This window comes from Schistocerca gregaria, chromosome 4 (genome assembly GCF_023897955.1).
Source record: "Schistocerca gregaria isolate iqSchGreg1 chromosome 4, iqSchGreg1.2, whole genome shotgun sequence".
Classification (NCBI taxonomy): Eukaryota; Metazoa; Arthropoda; class Insecta; order Orthoptera; family Acrididae; genus Schistocerca; species Schistocerca gregaria.
In genome coordinates this window covers 402,045,244-402,068,245 of record NC_064923.1, presented here as the reverse complement: position 1 = coordinate 402,068,245, position 23,002 = coordinate 402,045,244, and the positions used below count along the sequence as shown (strand labels likewise).

The 23,002-nt window shown below is 38.8% G+C and overlaps 1 protein-coding gene across 1 annotated transcript in view; it reads right to left on the bottom strand.

Moving 5' to 3' along the window:
- Positions 1–23,002, bottom strand: part of LOC126365904 (solute carrier family 15 member 1-like) — a 376,844-nt gene that overhangs the window by 60,449 nt on the left and 293,393 nt on the right. Inside the window, 2 exon segments of the mRNA XM_050008624.1 lie at positions 3,520–3,687; positions 20,571–20,653. Of these exon segments, the coding sequence (XP_049864581.1) occupies positions 3,520–3,687; positions 20,571–20,653 (251 nt within the window).

Below are 23,002 nucleotides of genomic sequence, written 5' to 3'. Positions count from 1 at the left end.
AAACAGCACACTGCCGACTACACCCAACCCTTCTGCTTCTTTTCCAAGAAACTGGCCAAGAGCCAGTGTAAATGGTCTGCTTTCAACTGTGAGCTCTTTGCCGTGTATGAGGCGATTAAACCTTTCCATAGTGACCTCAAGAGGCAACCTTTCACGATCAATGCAGATTACAAGCCACTCATGGATGCTATTTGTAATCCTGCTAAGGATCTTCCACCATATGGACTACATGTGTTAGCACACTTCGGACACGTGCTATATACACTCCTGGAAATGGAAAAAAGAACACATTGACACCGGTGTGTCAGACCCACCATACTTGCTCCGGACACTGCGAGAGGGCTGTACAAGCAATGATCACACGCACGGCACAGCGGACACACCAGAAACCGCGGTGTTGGCCGTCGAATGGCGCTAGCTGCGCAGAATTTGTGCACCGCCGCCGTCAGTGTCAGCCAGTTTGCCGTGGCATACGGAGCTCCATCGCAGTCTTTAACACTGGTAGCATGTCGCGACAGCGTGGACGTGAACCGTATGTGCAGTTGAAGGACTTTGAGCAAGGGCATATAGTGTGCATGCGGGAGGCCGGGTGGACGTACCGCCGAATTGCTCAACACGTGGGGCGTGAGGTCTCTACAGTACATCGATGTTGTCGCCAGTGGTCGGCGGAAGGTGCACGTGCCCGTCGACCTGGGACCTGACCGCAGCGACGCACGGATGCACGCCAAGACCGTAGGATCCTACGCAGTGCCGTAGGGGACCGCACCGCCACTTCCCAGTAAATTAGGGACACTGTTGCTCCTGGGGTATCGGCGAGGACCATTCGCAACCCTTTCCATGAAGCTGGGCTACGGTCCCGCACACCGATAGGCCATCTTCCGCTCACGCCCCAACATCGTGCAGCCCGCCTCCAGTGGTGTCACGACAGGCGTGAATGGAGGGACGAATGGAGACGTGTCGTCTTCAGCGATGAGAGTCGCTTCTGCCTTGGTGCCAATGATGGTCGTATGCGTGTTTGGCGCCGTGCAGGTGAGCGCCACAATCAGGACTGCATACGACCGAGGCACACAGGGCCAACACCCGGCATCATGGTGTGGGGAGCGATCTCCTACACTGGCCGTACACCTCTGGTGATCGTCGAGGGGACACTGAATAGTGCACGGTACATCCAAACCGTCATCGAGCCCATCGTTCTACCATTCCTAGACCGGCAAGGGAACTTGCTGTTCCAACAGGACAATGCACATCCGCATATATCCCGTGCCACCCAACGTGCTCTAGAACGTGTAAGTCAACTACCCTGGCCAGCAAGATCTCCGGATCTGTCCCCCATTGAGCATATTTGGGACTGGATGAAGCGTCGTCTCACGCAGTCTGCACATCCAGCACGAACGCTGGTCCAACTGAGGCGCCAGGTGGAAATGGCATGGCAAGCCGTTCCACAGGACTACACCCAGCATCTCTACGATCGTCTCCATGGGAGAATAGCAGCCTGCATTGCTGCGAAAGGTGGATATACACTGTCCTAGTGCCGACATTGTGCATGCTCTGTTGCCTGTGTCTATGTGCCTGTGGTTCTGTCAGTGTGATCATGTGATGTATCTGACCCCAGGAATGTGTCAATAAAGTTTCCCCTTCCTGGGACAATGAATTCACGGTGTTCTTATTTCAATTTCCAGGAGTGTACATAGTGGCAGACTACCTTTGCTGCAACTGTGTGCTAACCACACTGCTGAATCTGGAGGAGCTTGCCCTACTTCAGGCTGAATACGATGACATACAGTGAATAATGTAAAACAACGAGTCATCGTTCTCTGTCCAGCCCAATATACTACACGGGTCGATGATCCCTCTCCTTTGTGATACTTCTACAGGCACACCCCTCTCCCTGGTCCCTATCGCTCTTTGTCACGGGGTCTTAACTGCCTTGCATGGCTTGGCCCACCCTGGAAAAAGAGCCACGATGGAGCTGGTTATGCAGTGCTTTGTCTGGCCCAGTGTGAAGCATGACTGCTGCACTTGGACCCGCACATGCAACCCATGCCAGTGCAGCAAGTTCATCAGGCACACTCAGCCTCCATTGGGCAAGTTTGACATTCCAAAGGGGAGTCTTTGGCATGTCCACATTGATGTCATTTGTCCCCTCCACCCTTCCGAGGGTTCAGATACATCTGACTGATCATCAACCATGTGACCCACTGGGTCGAGGCGGTCCCTCTTATTAACATCATGACCGACACCATAGCATGTTCCTTTGTGTCTGTGTGGGTTGCTCGTTTCAGTTGTTCCCTGTCTCTCACAACCAACTATGGACACCAGTTCGAGTCTGCCCTCTTTGCACAACTCTGCAAACTCTACAGTGTCATCAAATTTCACACCATGGCTTAGCCCCCCACAGGCAAATTGCCTGGTTGAACAGTGGCACTGCACACTCAAGGTCATGTTTATGTGCCATGGCAGCCTATGGTCTGAGCCCTTCATGTGAGACCTGCTGGGTATTTGCTCAGCTCATAAAGAAGACTTGAATGCCTTGCCCACTGAGATTCTATATGGCAAACCCCTCCTCCCTCCGACCGAGTTCATCGAAGATACACCGTCAGTCGCTACTGTGGATGTCCCTGCTATGGTTGAATGGGCTTGTATGCATGTTGCATGCCTCCCTACCCCACTTCCATGCCTTCACTCCACCCTGCCTGTGTTTGTCCACAAGAACCTTGCTTCGTGCGACTCTGTGATGCTGCGGGACGATACTGTGTGAGCAGCCTTGCAGTCGCCTCATTCGGGCCCTGTCTGTGTGCTATGTCACAGTTAGAACATGGTGTCATCCACTTACATGGACGTCCACAGACTGTGTCTGTTAATTGACTAAAACTGACGTGTTCACTCACCGACCTGCCACCCAATGCTGCTGACATGCCTTCGGCCAACGTCTCTCCACCTATGCAGCTGTTGGAACCATGGGACCTTTGCACCACAGATTGTGACATGCCTACTTCTCGTGCCGGCCACCGCCTACAACCAACATGCTGGCACAAAGATTATGAATTCATATGATGAAGCTTCCCTCCGCTCTTTTCCGCACTACCAGGGAGGGGAGGGGAGGGGAGGGGGGGGGGTGTCATGAGCAGCTCTGTGGCATCTCTGGCACAGAGCGTCCTATCTTTGACTCTTATTTCTTTGGACTGCTTTGTTCTAGCTCATTCTTGGCACGTAACTTGCACTTCTGCCATGTTTGTTCATTATGTCTCGGTGATTAATAAATGCATATTTGATGCTTAGTGTGTGTTATTACTGTCCAAAAATACATGATAATCACAAATATATCACAAGAATGTTATGTAGTGAAATACATTACAACATTGTTTATCTTAACATTGTTAACCAAGTAATGAATTAATGAGTATGTGAATACGAGTAAATGTTTTAATATATTAAAAATATATATTAATATATTTTTCCCATGTGGAAGTTTCTTTCTATTTTAAATGTTTTAATATTTATACACCAAACTTTTTTTACCTGTTGATCAAAAAGTGCCCAGAAAATTGGCAATGGGATGTACAAAAACATAACTCTTAGTGTTGCCTTTATATCTTCAATAAGGTTCTTGTCATGTTTATCATCTGCGTAGTCCAGCCAGTGGTCACGTTTCTCTCCCTTTGATTTGATCTTTTGAGAAAGAGCATGCTAGAAGAAAAACACATTAATTGGAAATATTTTTTATTTTTAAATTTAGACTCAGCTGTGAATATGAGATGTTTCAAAACTATTTTATATTTTCCATGCAGAGAGACATGTAACATTAATTATTAATAAATACATCATTGCAATGGACATGGAAATGACAGTGAACAAAGCGCACTAAAATTCTTAGATGACAATCAGAAAACACACTTAATATTATACTGACAGTATTAAACAATAAATAATTAATAATTAAACATTGGAAAATAAAAATTTTATCATGTAAGAAAGCATGCTTGAAAACAGTACGTCCCACACAGGCAGGAAGAACTTATGAAAACAAGACTTCACAGCAGCAAGTTTGCAAACACAGCTGTCAGAGAAACAAGTTGGTCAGTAACTAACTAAAAAAGATGCCATTTGTTTAATTATTACTTTATAATTTCTGAATATGCAGAATCTGTGATAACAGAGCCTTGTAAATACCGCAAGAAATGATAAATACAGTGAATTATGCCTTTATTCTGACAGTTTATGAATAAATGTCTTCCATCTACTATCTGTATAACTTTGTTGCCCACTTTGTGGCCTATTTCTTCTTTGGTTGAGGTCAGAAGCCTTTTAGTTCAACCACTTTGAGCCTTAGTGACCTAACAATTGTGTTTGATGCTTTTGCAATGGAGCAATTCCTGCCCCATTGAAGACATAACCTAGGACTCTTCAAAGGTTTCAACAAACAGTGAAGATTAGATTTACTTTCATTCCAATTGATCCATACTGAGGTGGTCCTCCAGGATGTAGAACATGTCAGACAAACATCAATACATGACAAATATTTACAACTATAACAAATAAGCTAATGTACCATTCTTGAGGTCCCAAGTGGAATGATCATCATTTTTTAATGAACACTATATGAAAGAGTCATCTTACAAATACTAATGCAGTGAATTTAAAATAAAGTTTTTTTTCCATTTATTTATAAGGTAATAAAATGTGTAATACAACTACTATAATACTTATTTACAATGAACACACTGCACAGGAGTTGGCCACCAATAAATCCTTTAGGCTTCTCTTAAACTGAATTTCATTGGTTGTTAAGCTTTTTATAGCTGCTAGCAAGTTATTGAAAATGTGTGTTCCTCAATAATGCACACCTTTTTGTACAAGAGTAAGTGACTTTAAATCCTTGTCAAGATTATTCTTATTTCTAATATTGATGCCATGAATTGAGCTGTTGGTCTGAAAAATTGATATACTTCTAATGACAAATTTCACTAAGGAATAAATATATTGGAAAGCAGTAGTTAGTATCCCTAGCTCCTTAAACAGGCTTCTGCAGGATGTTCTTAAGTTCACACCACATACAACTCTTACTGCACCCTCTTGTGCCTGGAAAACTGTAGCTTGGCTTGATGAATTACCCTAAAAAAATAATCCCACATGATATTATGGAATGGAAGTAAGCATAGTATGCCAGCTTTTTCATTTTTATATCCCCTATGTCTGACACAATTCGCATTGCAAATAGAGATTTGTTAAGATGCTTCAGCAGTTCTGTGGTGTGCTCCTCCCAGTTGAGTTTATTATCAAGCTGTAATCCCAAGAATTTAACACTGTCCACTTCTTCTATCTGCTTGTCATCGTATGTTAGGCATATACTCGTGGGACACCCCTTACAAGTTCTGAACTGCATGTAGTGTGTTTTTTCAAAGTTTAGTGACAAAGAATTGGCTAGGAACCAGTGATTAATGTCCACAAATATTTTATTAGCTGATCTTTCTAAGACTACAATTGATTTGTTATTTATTGCAATGTTTGTATCATTGGAAAACAAAGCAAACTTGGCATCTGGTAATGTGTCTGATGAAAGGTCATTGATATACACAAGAAAAAGTAAGGGTTCCAAAATGGAACCTTGTGGGGCCCCACATGTAATTAGTTCCCAGTTGGATCATGCCTGATGGCTTGATACATGTCTCTTTCCTAATAACACCCTCTGTTTTCTGCCAGAGATGTAAGATTGGAACCATTTTGCAGCATTTCCTGTTACACTATTATATTCTAATTTATTTAAAGGATAACGTGATTTACACAGTCAAATGCCTTTGACAGATCACAAAGTACACCAGTTGCCTGCAATTTTTTGTCTAATGCTTTCTGGTTGATTGACTGGGGGGGGGGGAATCAGTGAGGAACCAAACAACAAGGACATCAGTCACTGCCTTGGGTTAATTTTTGAGATACCTGTAGCAGAGTTAGGAAAGGAAGATCCCCATTAGTGGCAATGGGTTTTATATGACAGACCGTGTATCTACCTCAACCACTGATGTAAGATGTTGCAGCTTTACAGATGCCTACTGTTTCTGCCTGCAGGTGACAGCTGAAAAAGCCCTGCCAGCTGTCAGGAATCTTCTTTTGCCTAAACTATAATGTGAACCAGACATCTAGTGTGCAGTGTCAGTACTGGGTGAGAAAGCAAGAGCTTTCCTTTGTCACTTATTTCCTTCCCCTGCAGCAGTGTTTACTGGGAATGTCTTTATTCCTAAACTTCCTACTCTGTTAGCAATCAATAAATATTGAACAAAAAGTACAAGAGTCAGTTCATTAACAGAAAAGCGAGATAGCAATTTTATAAATAAACATCAGCTGAAAATACAACTGGAAAAATAACGAATGTGTTTGTAACAGGAGCTTCTTTTGCTAATTAAGATTTTCACGTATAACCTGCTAACCAACAAAATATTGAATTTTTTTTTTACCATTAATGATAGTTATGAGAATGATCACTCTGGAAGTTTCCATAATGACAGTGTTCTGTGCATTCAATTGATATCTTCCAAGACACAAACTATGGCAGCATATGTTGCATTCTATTGTGACATGTCACAACATGATGATGCTGTAAGAAATTGTGGAAAGGTCTCCACTGCCATATTTCATATGGTGTTCAGCTGCTCTCAGAACTGAGATTAAATGGGAGTATTTCTGTAAAATTACAATTTCAAATAATTTGAAAATGGACTTAGGGTGTGTGAACCGGTATTGAGTGGTTAAATTTGTGTTTAGAGCTGTTATATATCAATGCCCAAGTTTGGTTCAGTGAATTCATACTATTTCTTGAAACTGACATCAGTAGTGTACACATATAAATATGGTCAATGGGGACCTGTGCAGTCACAATTGGAAACGAAAGGAGTGATACAACTGCAACAAAGCTTTTCAGGCAGTTCAGCTCATCTAACACTTTGTACTGACAACCAAACATTCATTTAACAAGCACAGATATAAGAAACACCAGTAAATTTTCTTTACTTTGTTCTTTAGGCTGAATTTGAGTGGTGATACTTAATGTTATACACAGAATACTATAACTGACAGTCATTTTCACATAATTTTTTCAACGCAATGCAACACAAACAGAAATGTGGATTCACTTGGAGCAGACTTCTGTGCTGCCTACTGCCAGGAGAGAACAAATGAAACATGTGATACAGGACTAAGAGAGCAAGATAAACAAAGTGCCAAATGCTTCACTTATTCATTCATTGTGTTATGTGGAACAAGAGAAGCTACATATTAACGGGCAACAGCAACAGTTGTAGGCTGTTTGTGTGAAGTATAGTGTTAGCAAATTATGGCTAGTAGGAACTCCCTCACACAAAATATTAAAAACATATCTAAAGAACCATAAAAAAGTTATCTGTGATGCCGAAGAAATGTCCAGTATAGAAGAAGTCCAGAGAGGTGTTCCACAGGGATCTGTACAGTGCGTTTTCTGTTCCTAATAACTACTGATGATTTGCCATCAGCTGTTAAGTCAATTACATTGCTATATGCAGATGATAGAATTTTTATTTACAGTAGTAATGATTTCAGTAGTCTTAAAACTACAGTAGTCTTAAAACAAACAGCCTATTCGTTAAAAGAAAATGGATTCTTGCTGAATGAAATCATAATGCAGCAGATGGTTTTTAGCCTTAAGACAAGCTTCTAAAAGATGATCCAAGCTGTTTTTAGTTCTTGGGAGTACCGTCAGATGGGGTGATTTCAGACACCATGGCAAATTCAGACAGTATGGCTTATTTGCTCTTTGCCACTGCATAGAAACAAAGAGCTACTTATTTTAATGTCTGTGCATCAGTTATTTTAAATGCAAGATTGCATTAATTGTTTTCCACAACTTTTATTTTGCATCAATTGTTTCCCTAGGTGAATAATTGACAAACAGTCTCAGTGTTAAAAATCCATGCATTATCGTAAAATGGAAACATTCTATTGTTGTGCTGAGTGGGAAGTTATTGTAATTGTAATTGTCGACGTGCTCAGTAGCTAACAGCATTGAGACAATTTATGTACAAGTTTGTCAAGTTTCTCGTGCAAGGTTATAAAAAAAATGACAGTTTTTGAAAAACTGTGTACATTTCATATATGCCAACTAGCTCTGCAGATGAAGAAATTGATGAAATGTATGATGACATAAAAGAAATTATTCAGGTAGTGAAGGGAGACGAAAATTTAAGTCATGGGTGACTGGAATTCAATAATAGGAAAAGGGAGGGAAGGAAACATAGTGGATGGATATGAATTGTGGGAGAGAAATGAAAGAGGAAGCCGTTTGGTAGAATTTTGCACAGAGCATAACTCAATCATAGCTAACACTTGGTTCAAGAATCATAAAAGAAGGCTGTATACATGGAACAATTCTGGAGATACTAGAAGGTTTCAGATAGATTATATTATGGTAAGACCGAGATTTAGGAAATAGGTTTTAAATTGTAAGACATTTCCAGTGGCAGATGTGGACTCTGACCACAATCTATTGGTTATGAACTGTAGATTAAAACTGGAGAAATTGCAAAAAGGTGGGAATTTAAGGAGATGGGGCCTGGATAAACTGACTAAACCAGAGATTGTACAGAGTTTCAGGGAGAGCATAAGGGAACAACTGACAGAAATGGGGAAAAAAAACACAGTAGAAAAATAACGGGTAGCTTTGAGGGATGAAGTAGTGAAGGCAGCAGAGGATCAAGAAGGTAAAAAGACAAGGGCAAGTAGAAATCCTTGGGTAACAGAAGAAATATTGAATTTAATTGATGAAAGGAGAAAATATAAAAACACAGTAAATGAAGCAGGCAAAAGGGAATACAAACATCTCAAAAATGAGATTGACAGGAAGTGGCTAAGCAGGGATGGCTAGAGGACAAATGTAAGGATGTACAGCATTATCTTACTAGGGGTAAGATAGATACTGCCTACAGGAAAATTAAAGAGACCTTTGGAGAAAAGAGTACCGCTTGTATGAATATCAAGAGCTCAGACGGAAACCCAGTTCTAAGCAAAGAAGGGAAGGCAGAAAGGTGGAAGGAGTATATAGATTGTCTATACAAGGGCAATGTACTTGACGACAATATTATGGAAATGGAAGAGGATGTAGATGAAGACGAAATGGGAGATAAGATGCTGCGTGAAGAGTTTGACAGAGCACTGAAAGACCTGAGTCGAAACAAGGCCCCGGGAGTAGACAACATTCCATTAAAACTACTGACGCCCTTGGGAGAGCCAGTCATGACAAAACTCTACCATCTGGTGAGCAAGATGTATGAGACAGGCGAAATACCCTCAGACTTCAAGAAGAATATAATAATTCCAATCCCAAAGAAAGCAGGTGTTAACAAATGTGAAAATTACCGAACTATCAGTTTAATAAGTCACAGCTGCAAAATACTAATGCGAATTCTTTACAGACGAATGGAAAAACTGGTAGATGCGGAACTCAGGGAGGATAAGTTTGGATTCTGTCGAAATGTTGGAACACGTGAGACAGTACTGACCCTGCAACTTAGCTTAGAAAATAGATTAAGGAAAGGCAAACCTACATTTCTAGCATTTGTAGACTTAGAGAAAGCTTTTGACAATGTTGACTGGAATACTCTCTTTCAAATTCGAAAGGTGGCAGGGGTAAAATACTGGGAGCGAAAAGCTATTTACAATTTGTACAGAAACCAGATGGCAGTTATAAGAGTTGAAGGGCATGAAAGGGAGGCAGCGTTTGGGAAGGGAGTGAGAAAGGGTTGTAGCCTGTCCCCAATGTTATTCAATCTGTATATTGAGCAAGCAGTAAAGGAAACAAAAGAAAAATTTGGAGTAGGTATTAAAATCCATGGAGAAGAAATATAAACTTTGAGGTTCGCCGATGACATTGTAATTCTGTCAGAGAAAGCTAAGGATTTAAAAAAGCAGTTGAATGGAATGGATAGTGTCTTGAAAGGAGGATATAAGATGAACATCAACAAACGAGGATAATGGAATGTAGTCAAGTCTACTCGGGTGGTGCTGATGGAATTAGATTAGGGAATGACACACTTAAAGTTGTAGATGAGTTTTGCTATTTGGGGAGCAAAATAACTGATGATGGTCGAAGTAGAGAGGATATAAAATGTAGACTGGCAATGGCAAGGAAAGCGTTTCTGAAGAAGAGAAATTTGATAACATCGAGCACAAATTTAAGTGCCAGGAAGTCGTTCTGAAAGTATCTGTATGGAGTGTAGTCATGTATGGAAGTGAAACATGGACGATAAATAGTTTGGACAAGAAGAGAATAGAAGCTTTCGAAATGTGTCGCTACAGAAGAATACTGAAGATTAGATGGGTAGATGACATAACTAATGAGGAGGTATTTAATAGAATTGGGGAGAAGAGAAGTTTGTGGCACAGCTTGACTAGAAGAAGGGATAGGTTGGTAGGACATGTTCTGAGGCATCAAGGGATAACAAACTTAGTATTGGAGGGCAGCGTGGAGGGTAAAAATCGTAGAGGGAGGCCAAGAGATGACTACACTAAGCAGATTCAGATGGATGTAGGTTGCAGTAGGTACTGGGAAATGAAGCAGCTTGCACAGGATAGAGTAGCATGGAGAGCTGCATCAAATCAGTCTCAGGACTGAAGACAACAACTCAGTTTCAAGATGGCGCCGAGTAAAGGTAGTGAAAAAGATCGTCTCTGAGTTTCGTTATTATGTGATCGCTCCGTTTGTAATATGTGCTCCAGAAAGATAGTGAAAGGTATCCTATGCACAGAATGCAAGTGTTGGTATCACGATAAGTGCGTGAAAATAAACCTTAAACTCATAAACGATGGAGACCAGTGGCAATGCCGAACGTGTGTTGAGCGTCTAGCAGAAAATAAATTAAAGGACTCCCTAACACTACAGGAAAAGTAATTCAATACAGTGAAAAAAGAACTAGCTGCATTACGTTGTAAGCACGAAGAACTCCTGAAGAATCACAAAATAGTGACGGGAAAATTATCTGCTGAGTGCGTAGAAGTAAGCAATATCGAAGTTATTATGGCGGCACAGAAGAAGGAAATTAGTGTACTGAAACAAGATCTGGCTGCAACATGTTTGAAATATGAAGACCACATGGAAAAATGCGTACAAGTAGAGGAGAAACTGCCCAAAAGTGAAAGTGATGGCCGCAAAGACAGTGTATTGTGTTCGTATTATCCACGTATGGCTAGGAATCCCAGTAATAACAAGCATATTACTGTAAACCAGGACCATGATTCTAGTGCTGCAAATAAGAATTCCAGGAAAAATATGTGTACCACCCCAAACGGTAAAGTGCAACCATGTCTATTGTCATCTAAAACTAATATTTAACCAAAAATGTCGCAACCACCACCCACAAACCCAAGGTTACTTATTAGTACTTCCCAAAACAAAGCTCAAGTAAACACGAAATCTGATGAAAAACAAAAGTCGTATGGCCAAATGCTCAAGGCTGTTATCTTAGGTGGCAGCCAAGGACGCAATTTGTCTAAACTTTTAAATGAAAACGCTCAGATTGAATGTTTAGGCTACATTTACCCTCAAGCCAATGCAAGTTTCGTACTCAAAAATGTTAACCAAAACACCCCCAAATCTTGCACCTCTGACATTGTGGTAATTGCAACAGGAACAAACGATGTTGCTTGCAACAACAGCCAACATCTAATAAAAACTTTAAAAGCCAAATTACCGTGCATTGTATCGAAGAAAGTGTTTTTAGTGGATGTGCCTTTCAGACATGATCTTCCAAACTGGTCATGTTTAAACACAGAAGTAACCAGCGTAAATTCGCAGATCTACAAACTGTGCTCAAAATTCGCAAATATTACGATAATTAAAGCAAGCGAATTTCACAGAAAGTTTTATACACGAAACGGGTTTCACTTAAACAATCTTGGGAGGAGAGAAATCATAAATTTCATATTAGAGACTGTAATGAAAGAAAAAGCACTAAGTGGGCCCCTAATACCACTCAGTTATAGAGAACCAAACATCAGTGAGGAAAACATTGTACCCAAAGACAAATACAGCATAAAACATACTGAAAATGCAAATGAGTGTAGCATGTTCAATTGCAAAAACTTTTTCTGGCCAAACCACCTTTCCCATTGTGTGGAACCGACATCATCATCATCAACTGAAACAGCATCATCATCTGAAATAGCAGTGCCTTCAGTACGAGAACTAGTAGCTGAACCACACACAGTGGAAGCAGCAGCTCGTCCTACACAAAACAGAAAGGTAACTCAGTGTTTTTTATGTTGAGTGACACAAGAGAAAAACAGTCAAAATCTTGTGAAACATCTCTCTCGTGTATTAAACATGGGACTCCAGCACCACAAGCAGAACTAACTAGCCTACTGAGAAAAAATACCACAAACAAATATACAAATGTAAAGGTGAGCAAGTCTCAAACTTTGTCTGTATCTCATCAAAATATAAGAGGTCTGAAAAATAAAATAGACCAACTGCTAATTCACCTAAGTGATGAAGAGTGTGGAAGTGAACCTGATATATTGTGTTTCTCTTAACATCATATCACAGATGGAATCAATATGTTACAGATTGAAAACTTTTGTTTAGCTGCCCACTATTGTAGATCTAGTATGGGAAAGGGTGGTGTCGCAATATTTATTAGGAATAATGTGGTGTATAAATCTCTAAATTTAAGCAAATATTGTGTGGAACAGCACTTTGAGGTGTGTGGTATTGAGATAACAACAGACAGTGCAACAGTTATTTTGCTGTCAATTTACAGGGCCCCTGCTGGATATCTGAACGTTTTTATGGGAAATATTGAATCACTCTTGTCCCGCCTGTCTAGAAAAACTAAATCAGTCATTGTAATGGGTGACTTTAATGTGGACTTTTTAACAGAAAACAGGAATAGAACAGATCTTTAACACTTGATGTGCTCTTACAATTTAGTGTCAGTGGTAAACAGTCCAACTAGAGTAACAGTACATTAATAGATAATATATTTATAGATAAGGATGCATTTAATAATTTAAGTGTAAAAAATGTTACAAATGGCCTATCTGATCATGATGGACAGTTCCTCACCATAAACCAAATAAATGTACAAAGGAGAGTAAATTTCATTTGGAAAAACATTAGGATTACAAACCCACACAACATGGAAAACTTTAAACGTAAACGACAGCACATGGACTGGTCTTCTGTGTATGCTGCTATTGATGTAAACTCCAAATTTAATATATTTATCAACGAGATTACAAGTATTTTTGAAGAAACATTTCCTAAAAAGTTAATTTGAGAAAATCTGTATAAATCAGATCACAGGCCTTGGGTTACTAAGGGCATCCAAATTTCCTGTAGAACAAAAAGGCAGCTTTATGCAGAAGCCAAGATATCAGATGATTCACATAAGATTAAGCATTACAAATTGTACAGTAAAATTCTTAACAAAACCATACAGGCATCAAAGAACATGTTCTTAAAGGCAGAAATTGATAACTCGAACAATAAAGTAAAAACTATTTGGAATTTTGTAAAGAAGGAAACGGGGAAAAGTGCAGTTCACAGTGAAAATATTCAAATAAAAAATCGGGATCATATTGTTAGTGATCCAAAAAAGTTGCTGATATGTTCAACAAACATTTTTTAACAGTAACAGAACAAATTGGATCACAAGGCTCCATAAATCACGCCATTAGTTTTCTGCAAGCCAGTGTACCTGGCACAGTACCACAAATCAAAATAACAACAGTCACTATTCCAGAAATTGAAAGAATAATTAGATCCCTGAAAAGTAAAAACTCCACTGGAGTTGACAACATATCTAGCAAATTATTAAAATACTGCTGCGGCCACTTAAGTAGAATCCTTTGCCACATTTTTGATGCATCACTTAAGCAAGGAATAGTGCCCGAAAGACTTAAGTATGCAGTTGTGAAACCTCTGTATAAAAAGGGAGATAAGGCAGATACTGCTAACTATCGGCCAATCTCACTACTGACGAGTTTTTCATAGGTTTTAGAGAAACTAATGCATGCCAGGATTGTTAATCACGTCATTGAATATAAGATCATCAGTAAAAGTCAATTTGGATTTCAGAAGTGGTTATCAACAGAAGATGCAATACTTCCATTTGCTGCCAATGTTTTGGAGTCCATCAACAAAAAGATGAAGATAGTTGGAATATTTTGTGACCTCTCAAAAGCTTTTGACTGCATCAGTCACCAAATACTTTTGCATAAAGCTTCATATCTAGGCATAAGTGGGGCAGCAGGGAAGTGGCTCCATTCTTATCTTTCAAACAGAAAACAGAAAATTGTACTGGATAGTCAAGAAGGTGCATCAGCATCATTGGAATGGGGAAGAATCACCTGTGGAGTGCCTCAAGGCTCCATTCTGGGCCCCCTACATTTTATTATTTTTATTAATGATCTTCCTCTATGTACAGATTTTTGTAAATTCACCATCTTTGCTGATGACACTACACTACTGGTTGATAACTCAGTGGATGAAGTTGAGGTGACAGCTAATAATGTTTTTAGTGATATTGTGAACTGGTTTAATGTAAATGGTCTTTCTATTAATCACAGTAAAACAAACTAAGTCCAGTTTCAGACAGTCTCTAAAGAAGATGGACAAGAACAAAAACTAGGTGAGATGCAGATAGCTAAGGTCGATAGTACAAAGTACCTTGGCTTACATATAGATAGCAAACTAAACTGGTCAAACCACATCTTGGATCTCTGCAAAAGGCTGAATTTGGCAACTTATGCTTTACGCATTATCTGCTCTTACAGAAATACGGAAACCAGTAAATCAGCTTATTATGGTTATTTTGATGCCATTATGGCATATGGAATCATATTATGGGGAAATCAGCCACTTGCTAGGAAAGTGCTATCTGCACAGAAAAGAGCCATAAGAATCATGAGTGGAGCCCACCCTAGAGCCACATGCAGAAATCTTTTTAAAGAACTTCAAATCTTCACATCCATTGCACAATATATATTCTCCTTGATGTGTTTCATAAGGAAAAAAAAGCCCCTCTTCAAACCTAATAGTGTTTATCATAATCATGATACTAGAAGAAAAGATGATATCCACTATGAGTATGCAAACCTGAGTAAGGTACAGAAGGGGGTCCACTTCAGTGGTTGTAAGATTTTTAATGCCCTCCCTTCACAAATTAAGTGTTTAGTAGATGATGAGTTCTCGTTTAAGAAAAGGTTAAGGCAGCTCCTATTGCAAGGGTCATTTTATACTATAGAAGAGTTCCTGAACCACGATGAATAGTACCCTAGTACCTGTACGGATAAGTCTCAGATACATTTCCCACTCTTCATTTGTGATCCTGTATATCTATTACTTGTAAACATCTTAAGTTTTCAGTCGTATATTTTCTGTATGTATGTGTATAGAGTCTGTAATACTTAACTTTGTAACATTTATTTTTTTGTGATTTTAATTTGTAATGTTAATCTAAGCCATATAATTTTAATATAAATAATAGCAATACTTACAAAATACCATAAAAAGTTTGTAAAACTGACACGTTCCATATCCTGTGATGTATTCAAAACATGGATCACTGGAACACGAAATAAATAAATAAAACAACGTGTACTGTGTGGGGTGATTTCGGACAATGTCAAGAATGTATAAGAGCAGGAGAGGTGCTACAGTATGGTGTAATTATGACCCAGAACTTTTTGATAAAGCTGTTCATGATATTCAGAGTGGTAAATTATCTTACAGAAAAGTGTGTGATTTGTATGGTATACCTAAATCAACCTTACAAAATAAAGTGCAGGAAGCACATCTGAAAAGAATGGGAGGACAGCCAGTGCCAAATAAAGAAGAAGAAGAAGAAATAATAATGAAGCAAGGTATCTTGAGGGCTGCACTAAACTGGATATTAGATATTTAGTTAAAGACTACCTTGATAAATCTGCCTGAAAAGAGAAGAAATTTTGTAATAATTTTCCAGGAGAAGAATGGGTGTATTTATTCCTCAAATGACAGTCAGAAGATCTTTCCGTTTGTTTAAGCGAAAATATTAAACAAGCTCATGCAGAAGTGAACAAAGAGACTGTTAACATGTTTTTTCCAATATCAAGGCAAAGATGGAATATCTTCCACCTAGCAACATGATCAACTATGATGAAACCAACATTTCAGATGATCCAGGGAAGCAGCAGATAATTATGAAACGGGGGAGTAAGCATGCTGAAAAAGTGATGGACTCATCAAAATCTAGTGTCTCAATAACGATGGCAGCTAGTGCTGATGGTAAACTGCTTCCTCCATACGTCCTTTACAAATCAGAGCATTTGTGCGACACGTGGCAAGAAGGTGGACCACAAGGAACCCGTTTCAATAGGAACAAAATTTGATGGTTTGCCCTTCCAGTACTTGAAGACTGGCTCTTTACAATCACTTTGCCCTATTTGAAGAGGCAGTCATGATTGGAGACAACTTATCCAGTCTGGTGTCTTTATGTGTTATTGAAGACTGTGAGCGGAACAATATTTCATTCACTTTCCTTCCCCCCAATAGCACGCACTTCCCAAAACCGCTTGATGTAAGCTTCTTCAGGCTAATGAAAGCAGCGTGGTGAGCTGTATTAACTGATTGGAAAAAACACGCTTGTGGGACTATTTCCACGGATGTCCACCCATCTTTTCTGAAGCAGACAATGACTAAGATTTCAGCAAACTCCAAGGAAAACATAAGGGGTAGATTTTATGCCATGGGCCTAATCCCTTTTGATCCAGATCATGTCTTACAAAAATTGCCTGATAATGAGGAGGGCCAGCAAAGCAATGCAGACGCATGGTCTTCCACTTTTGAAGAGATGCTCAAAGAAATTTGTTATCCTCTAAACAAGCTTGGTAGCTCCCACTGCTGCTGCCAACAAGACATTAAACCTGGAAAATCTGTCACTGGCTGAGATTTTGAAGGAAACAAAAACAGTGCTGAAACAAGTGACAGTGCTTCTAGCAGTAGTGAAAGTGAAAACAACACATCATCCAATGAAGTTTTAGTGCTGAGTACAAATATAAACCTGGAAACAAGGAGGAAACAAGGCAGTATGTTGGAGTGGCCACAAATGTTGGTGCTACGGAAGTACATGTGAAATTCTTGCACCCACATGAGAACAGTAAAAACATATTTGTGTTTCCTAATGTCTCCGATGAAAAGAGAATACAAAAATTGCAAATTTTGATAATACTTCCCATACTAGTTGAGAAGAGAGGAATGTTCATTTTTCAAGAAGATGTGCTTTAGACTCGAAGACAATTGTCTATTTTAAGTGTTTGCAACTTAATCTAGAAAGAGGAATCAGAAAAATTATTTTGACCTTTTAGTTAAATTACTTTGTTTGTTTCTGTCTGTTTATTATATTTCTGGAGATTTTCAATTTTATTTCTAATGTAACACATCATAAATTTTTATACCAGCATATACATACAGTCTTTTATTGTTATAAATTCATAGCTTGTTCTTTTCAAGCCTATACTCTTGTTCCCCATAAGCAACAAACAATAAGAAAAGTTTCATTAACAGTTTTACTTCAGACAGCAGCTTTCTGTCAGATATTTGAACTTAATGAAAATATTAAGGCCAAAAGACTCTAGCTTCAGTTTTGGCTTAATATAAACATACCAGTAAAATGTTGTTGCCAAGTATACATTGTTTAAGTATGATATTTTCAAATTCTGCTTTAAATTTATTTTCCTCTTGTAAGTTTCTGATGTAAATTGGCAGTCTGTCAAAGTTTAGAACTGATATGAGTCACATGCTTTTGTTTGTTGGTTTGTTTCATTCACTGTATGTGGAATGCTGTCCTGTTTTGGGTACTGCAGAAATGAAAGTCAGCATTTGTCTAAAAATCTTCAAGCTTGGCCCTAATACATAAAATACATTTTATGAAATGCATAGTGAGGCTTCTATTAATATTTTAAACACTCTGAATACAGTTTTGTGCTGCGTCTGAAGGACTGTGTTTTTCTATTCAGATAAACCTCTTTGGTAATAAGTTTTGTTTTATTCTTATTTTGTTATCATATTTATTGATCTCTTTTGTACTAGACAATACAAACAAGTTAGTAGTGTCAAAAAATAGTGGAGTGTATCATATGCTGCAATAATTCCAGAGACTCTTGCTAAAAGAGTAGGACCCGCTAATAGAGAGCCGTATTTCACAAAAGTAATGGGCACAGTATGGCTAGGATATTCTACAGTAGTAAAGATATAGCCTACTTAATCTTGTGATCACTTCAAAGAGCAGAGTGTTATGAATATCCCTAACCTATATATGTATATACCTTCTCAAATTAAAGAGAGAGAGAGAGAGAGAGAGAGAGAGAGAGAGAGAGAGAGAGAGAGAGAGAGAGAGAGAACTTAAATTATTTCAACTTTAGGATGTCGGTACATGAACACAACACAAGAACTGGATAATCAGTAATCAGCTGTTATACCCTGCTGTAGACCAGATAAGGTTAAAAAATGCCACAAATTCTAGACCTTAGATTTTTCAATCAACTTACAAAAGTTGGCCTTTTTGTTCACTACAGTACATTTAAAATTGTTTTAGCAGAAAAAGCATACTATTCCATAAAAAGATTATGATAAACCATATTTAAGTGACAAAGTTCTGACTAATTACTGTCATACTAACTTGTAGCAAATTGTCAGTTAAAGGGTTCCTGCATACATAATTTTCACATTATATGCAACAATCTGTTGCTGAAGTGAGTATCATGAAATTTTATGTACCTTATGTCTTAGCTTTATTTGTAAATATTTACACCAATAATAGCTAAGATTCTGTAAGGTGAATGAACAGTATTACAAGAACTTTATTAGAAGTCTTTAGCATAAGCTAGAAAATATAATATCATCTGTGACTGCTGTGGAAAATTGTATGTAGTCTGTTGGGAAGAGCTGTGGTATTCAAGTAGTGTGAACATGAGAGAACCAAGGGACTACAAAATACGCATTTGACCTTTGAGTGCACTATAAAGCTGAAAAAAAGTTAGTAATAAATGAAAATTATTGCCAAACTTCAAAAAAGGATACCTTCTCTTATAAATTTTACTATTTTTCAAAGCACTGATGAATAATGCAATTAACTTTGCTATTCATTTCAGCTGTGAGTGGAATTCTCTATAGTTTACATAACTACATAGCTATTCATTGTGGCCATTTGTACAAGTCACTAAACTATGAGATGATGCTTGTAAGCATGACTGAGCTAAGAGCTGAAATCATACTCATGCAATACTGAAGTTTCTGTTTTGTACTTACAGAATACTAACAACAAATTTAATTTCTGTACAGGAGAGAGTGCTAAATAAAAACACACAAGCATCACAAGCATAAAATGATAAACTGTGAAATTCACAAGCATAACAAAAGACGGGGGAAAAATTTCTACCAAGACTCTTTAACTGTGACAAAAATGCGTACGAGAGTAACTGAGTCAGGAATAATAGTACATGACAAATTTCCCATCCATATAAAAATTGATAACATGCGGATATTCAAAAGAAAACTAAAAACATTCTTCAGAGAACAAATTTATTATAAAATGAATGAATTCCTGGAGTAATAAGGCATCCTTTTGAGTAAAAAAAACTTTGCTTACTTCAGGAAGACAAAATTGTGTACTCCTAACATTAATTACGATGATAAATTGTAAATTTATTTCTATCTTAGGTTAAAATGCGTACTACCAGTACTACATTATTAAGTGTCCATTTAAACTTACTTATGTAATGAAGTTAAAAAATCATAAAGACAAAATGTAAATTTAATTATCTAATTGTGGCACTGGGATAAAAATGTGTACTTCCATTCATTCTAATATTGTAAGCATTCACTCAATAATGTTGTATTATTTCCCTTGACTATATTACTAGTAGACCCTTTGAACAATATGTAATCAACAGGACCGAACAAAAAAAAATCAAATCAAATCAGTGCCCTACGAGTTTTGAATTATGATTACTATCCTCTGATTACTTAAAGTGACTTGCAATTTGTTACCTATATGCTTAGAATGGGCTAATTTCTTAGGACTAACTGAATGATTTTATTTATAATCATCCAAGCACTAAGCTGCAGGCAATATCTAGACTAAAGAGTGTAGAACTGTAACATATACTAAACAGTCTGTGTTATTTACCAGATTTGATCATCCATTCATCAAGCCTGTGGGTACGTAGAACCATTGGCTCTAAACCCCCCCCCCCCCCCCCGCCCCCCCAATAATATTGCTGCCGTACCACAAGAAGAACAACTGTATGTTTGCTAAGAGACTTCTCTGTAGTATGTCCTCTAGGCTACACACACTGTGTATATGCTATGAAAATAAATGTATTCATAGTATGTGAAGGGAATGGGAATGATTTATCATTGTAATTACCACGTCTCCTCCCCATTATTTACAAGCCTATCAATACCTGTTACAGTAGTACAGAAAATGACCTTTGTGACAAATCCAGATGAACTTAAAAGATAAATAAAATTACTAAGTTAAAGCAAAAATGAATAAAATAGATATACTTACGGTAATACATTTTGAAACTTTTAAAACCACATTTCCTTCTGGCTTCTTTATGACATAAAGTGATTTTCCGATCAGGAAGACAACTGCAAAACAGTATGACAGTTAAACAACTTATATAGTAACATTTGCTAAGGCTTTTACAGAATGTGTTAGAAATATATAATATTTTTACCCCATTGAAAATGCCAGTGTGATTATAACATTAAATAAGGGAAAGGCAGCCACTCACCTAGAGTGACCTGATGTGTGGTGCATAGGAACACGCAAGAGGAAACTATTTCCACACTACCTTTTGCGCTCTTGTGCTTTCTTATGGCAACTGTGGGTGTGCACATTTGGTTGACTGTGTGTGAATGTCTGTATTTGTGCTACAGAGAAAAGAGCAGCTCAAAGGTAGTGTGAATATTGTATACTGTTGCATGTTTCTACGCACCACACATCATTCTGCTATAGGTGAGTGGTTGCCTTTCCCTTATTTTATGTGTTGTTCCTTCCAGGAATCTCCACCGTCATTCGGCATGAATATTGTGACTCAGAATGAGATAATGGAAAAAAAAATCCTTTCAAATACTTGTGAACTAAGCATTCCAAACCTCATTGGCATGGCGACTGTGTCCAAGTGCTTGCTGGTGAGCACTTAAAAAGGGTCAGCTCTCAAACATGACACAAATGAGCATTACAGCATTAAAGCATAATTTTCTTGTACATATTTCCATAAAGCACTAAAGCACACTAACTTGTACAACTGTTGTTTAAAATATTCATCAGAAATGTGCAGAGAACAGTTTCAAATACAAAATCAATTTTGTTGCATAGTTCATAGCTGGATGTCAACACACACACACACACACAGACACACAGACACACACACACACACACACACACACACACACACACACACACACACACACAAGTGCAGTCTAAGGCAACTGTAGGTTACAGGCTGTTTGGAACAGCCTTTTTGTTTTGCCTATTGGTGACTCAGGATCTCCATTATATTGTGAGATGCATAAAGTGTAATTTATACACGATGATGTATGCAGACAATGTAGTGCCTTTCCATGTCGGTTTTAAATGTGCTTGACAGTGACATGTTGCTAAGCACACAACCAAATAAAATTCTCATGACAGCCTGCTATGACCTATGTTTACATTTATTAAACATCTGATGGCTGTGGATCCCCACAAATACTAAATTTTAGTGGGAAATGGCACATGCTGGAGATAACATAGGGACTTGAATTGTTAGTATGTGACAGGACAGAGGAAGGGGAAACCATTGGATGGAGGGTGTGGGGACAGTGCGTTCAAGGAGACGGGGGCCAGAATGGGTATGGGAGTGAAGGATGTCTTTCAAGGATAATTGCCATCTGTGGAGATCAGAAAAGCTGGAAGTGGAGGGAAGGATCCATCCAGATGGCTGAGGTTGTGAATATGCTCAGCTGCACATCACTCTCACCTGCACAGTGCCACAGCACACATTTCCATGGTACAGTCATCTCAGACTCATCTCTGCTCCCCATACAAGATACTGTTACTGTCTAATCCTGACTATATACTCCATATTTCTGAAATTTAAAACTTTGCCCTACAACATCCAGAAGAGCATTTGAGATAGCACCTCCATGAAGTGACAAACATGCTGACATCCTACTCCTGCCTTGGAGCACCACTACACATTATCATCTATCTTCCCCACAGTAAACCCTCATGACAACTCCTCAATACACACAGACCATGCCTAGTTGACATTTCCATTTTTCCACATCCTCCAGAACTCCCTCCTGACACTCCAAGAAATTCAGAACCCACACAAACCCCAAACACTATTGTTAACCACTTCTTTGCAACCAATCCCTCGAAACAAAGACAACCTGATACAAACAATGGACCTCACCTCTCCCAGTTCATATCAGCATCCAACTGTGACCCTCCTGCCCTTGTCATCTTCCACCCCTTTCATCCTCCATGAATTCCATGCCTCCAATTTGGTCTTACCACCCTTTCTCAGATCACTTCCCAAGAACATTAAAGTTTCAGCAGAAGACAGAACAGCCATAAACAACCTGAAAACAGACCCTGACAATCATCCCCCTTTCAGGCAAAAGCTCCACAATCACCATGATGAATTTCTGTGACCACGTGGAAGAATGCTTACTTTATCTCTAGTCCCTACAGAAGTCCATAGAACCATCCCAGAACCTCTTACAGTCCATCTCTCTCCTCACCCCAATGACACCCCCACACACCCATCTTCTATGTGCCTCCATAAATTCATAAATATAACGAACTGGGATGTCCCATTATAAGAATTTCCAATCTGGCTGACAAACATCTCCACCCATTCCTGAAAACCTAGTCTCTCAGATAAGAGATACTAACAACTTCCTTCACTGACTCTCCAGCCCTTTACCTTCTGGAGCGCTACTTGT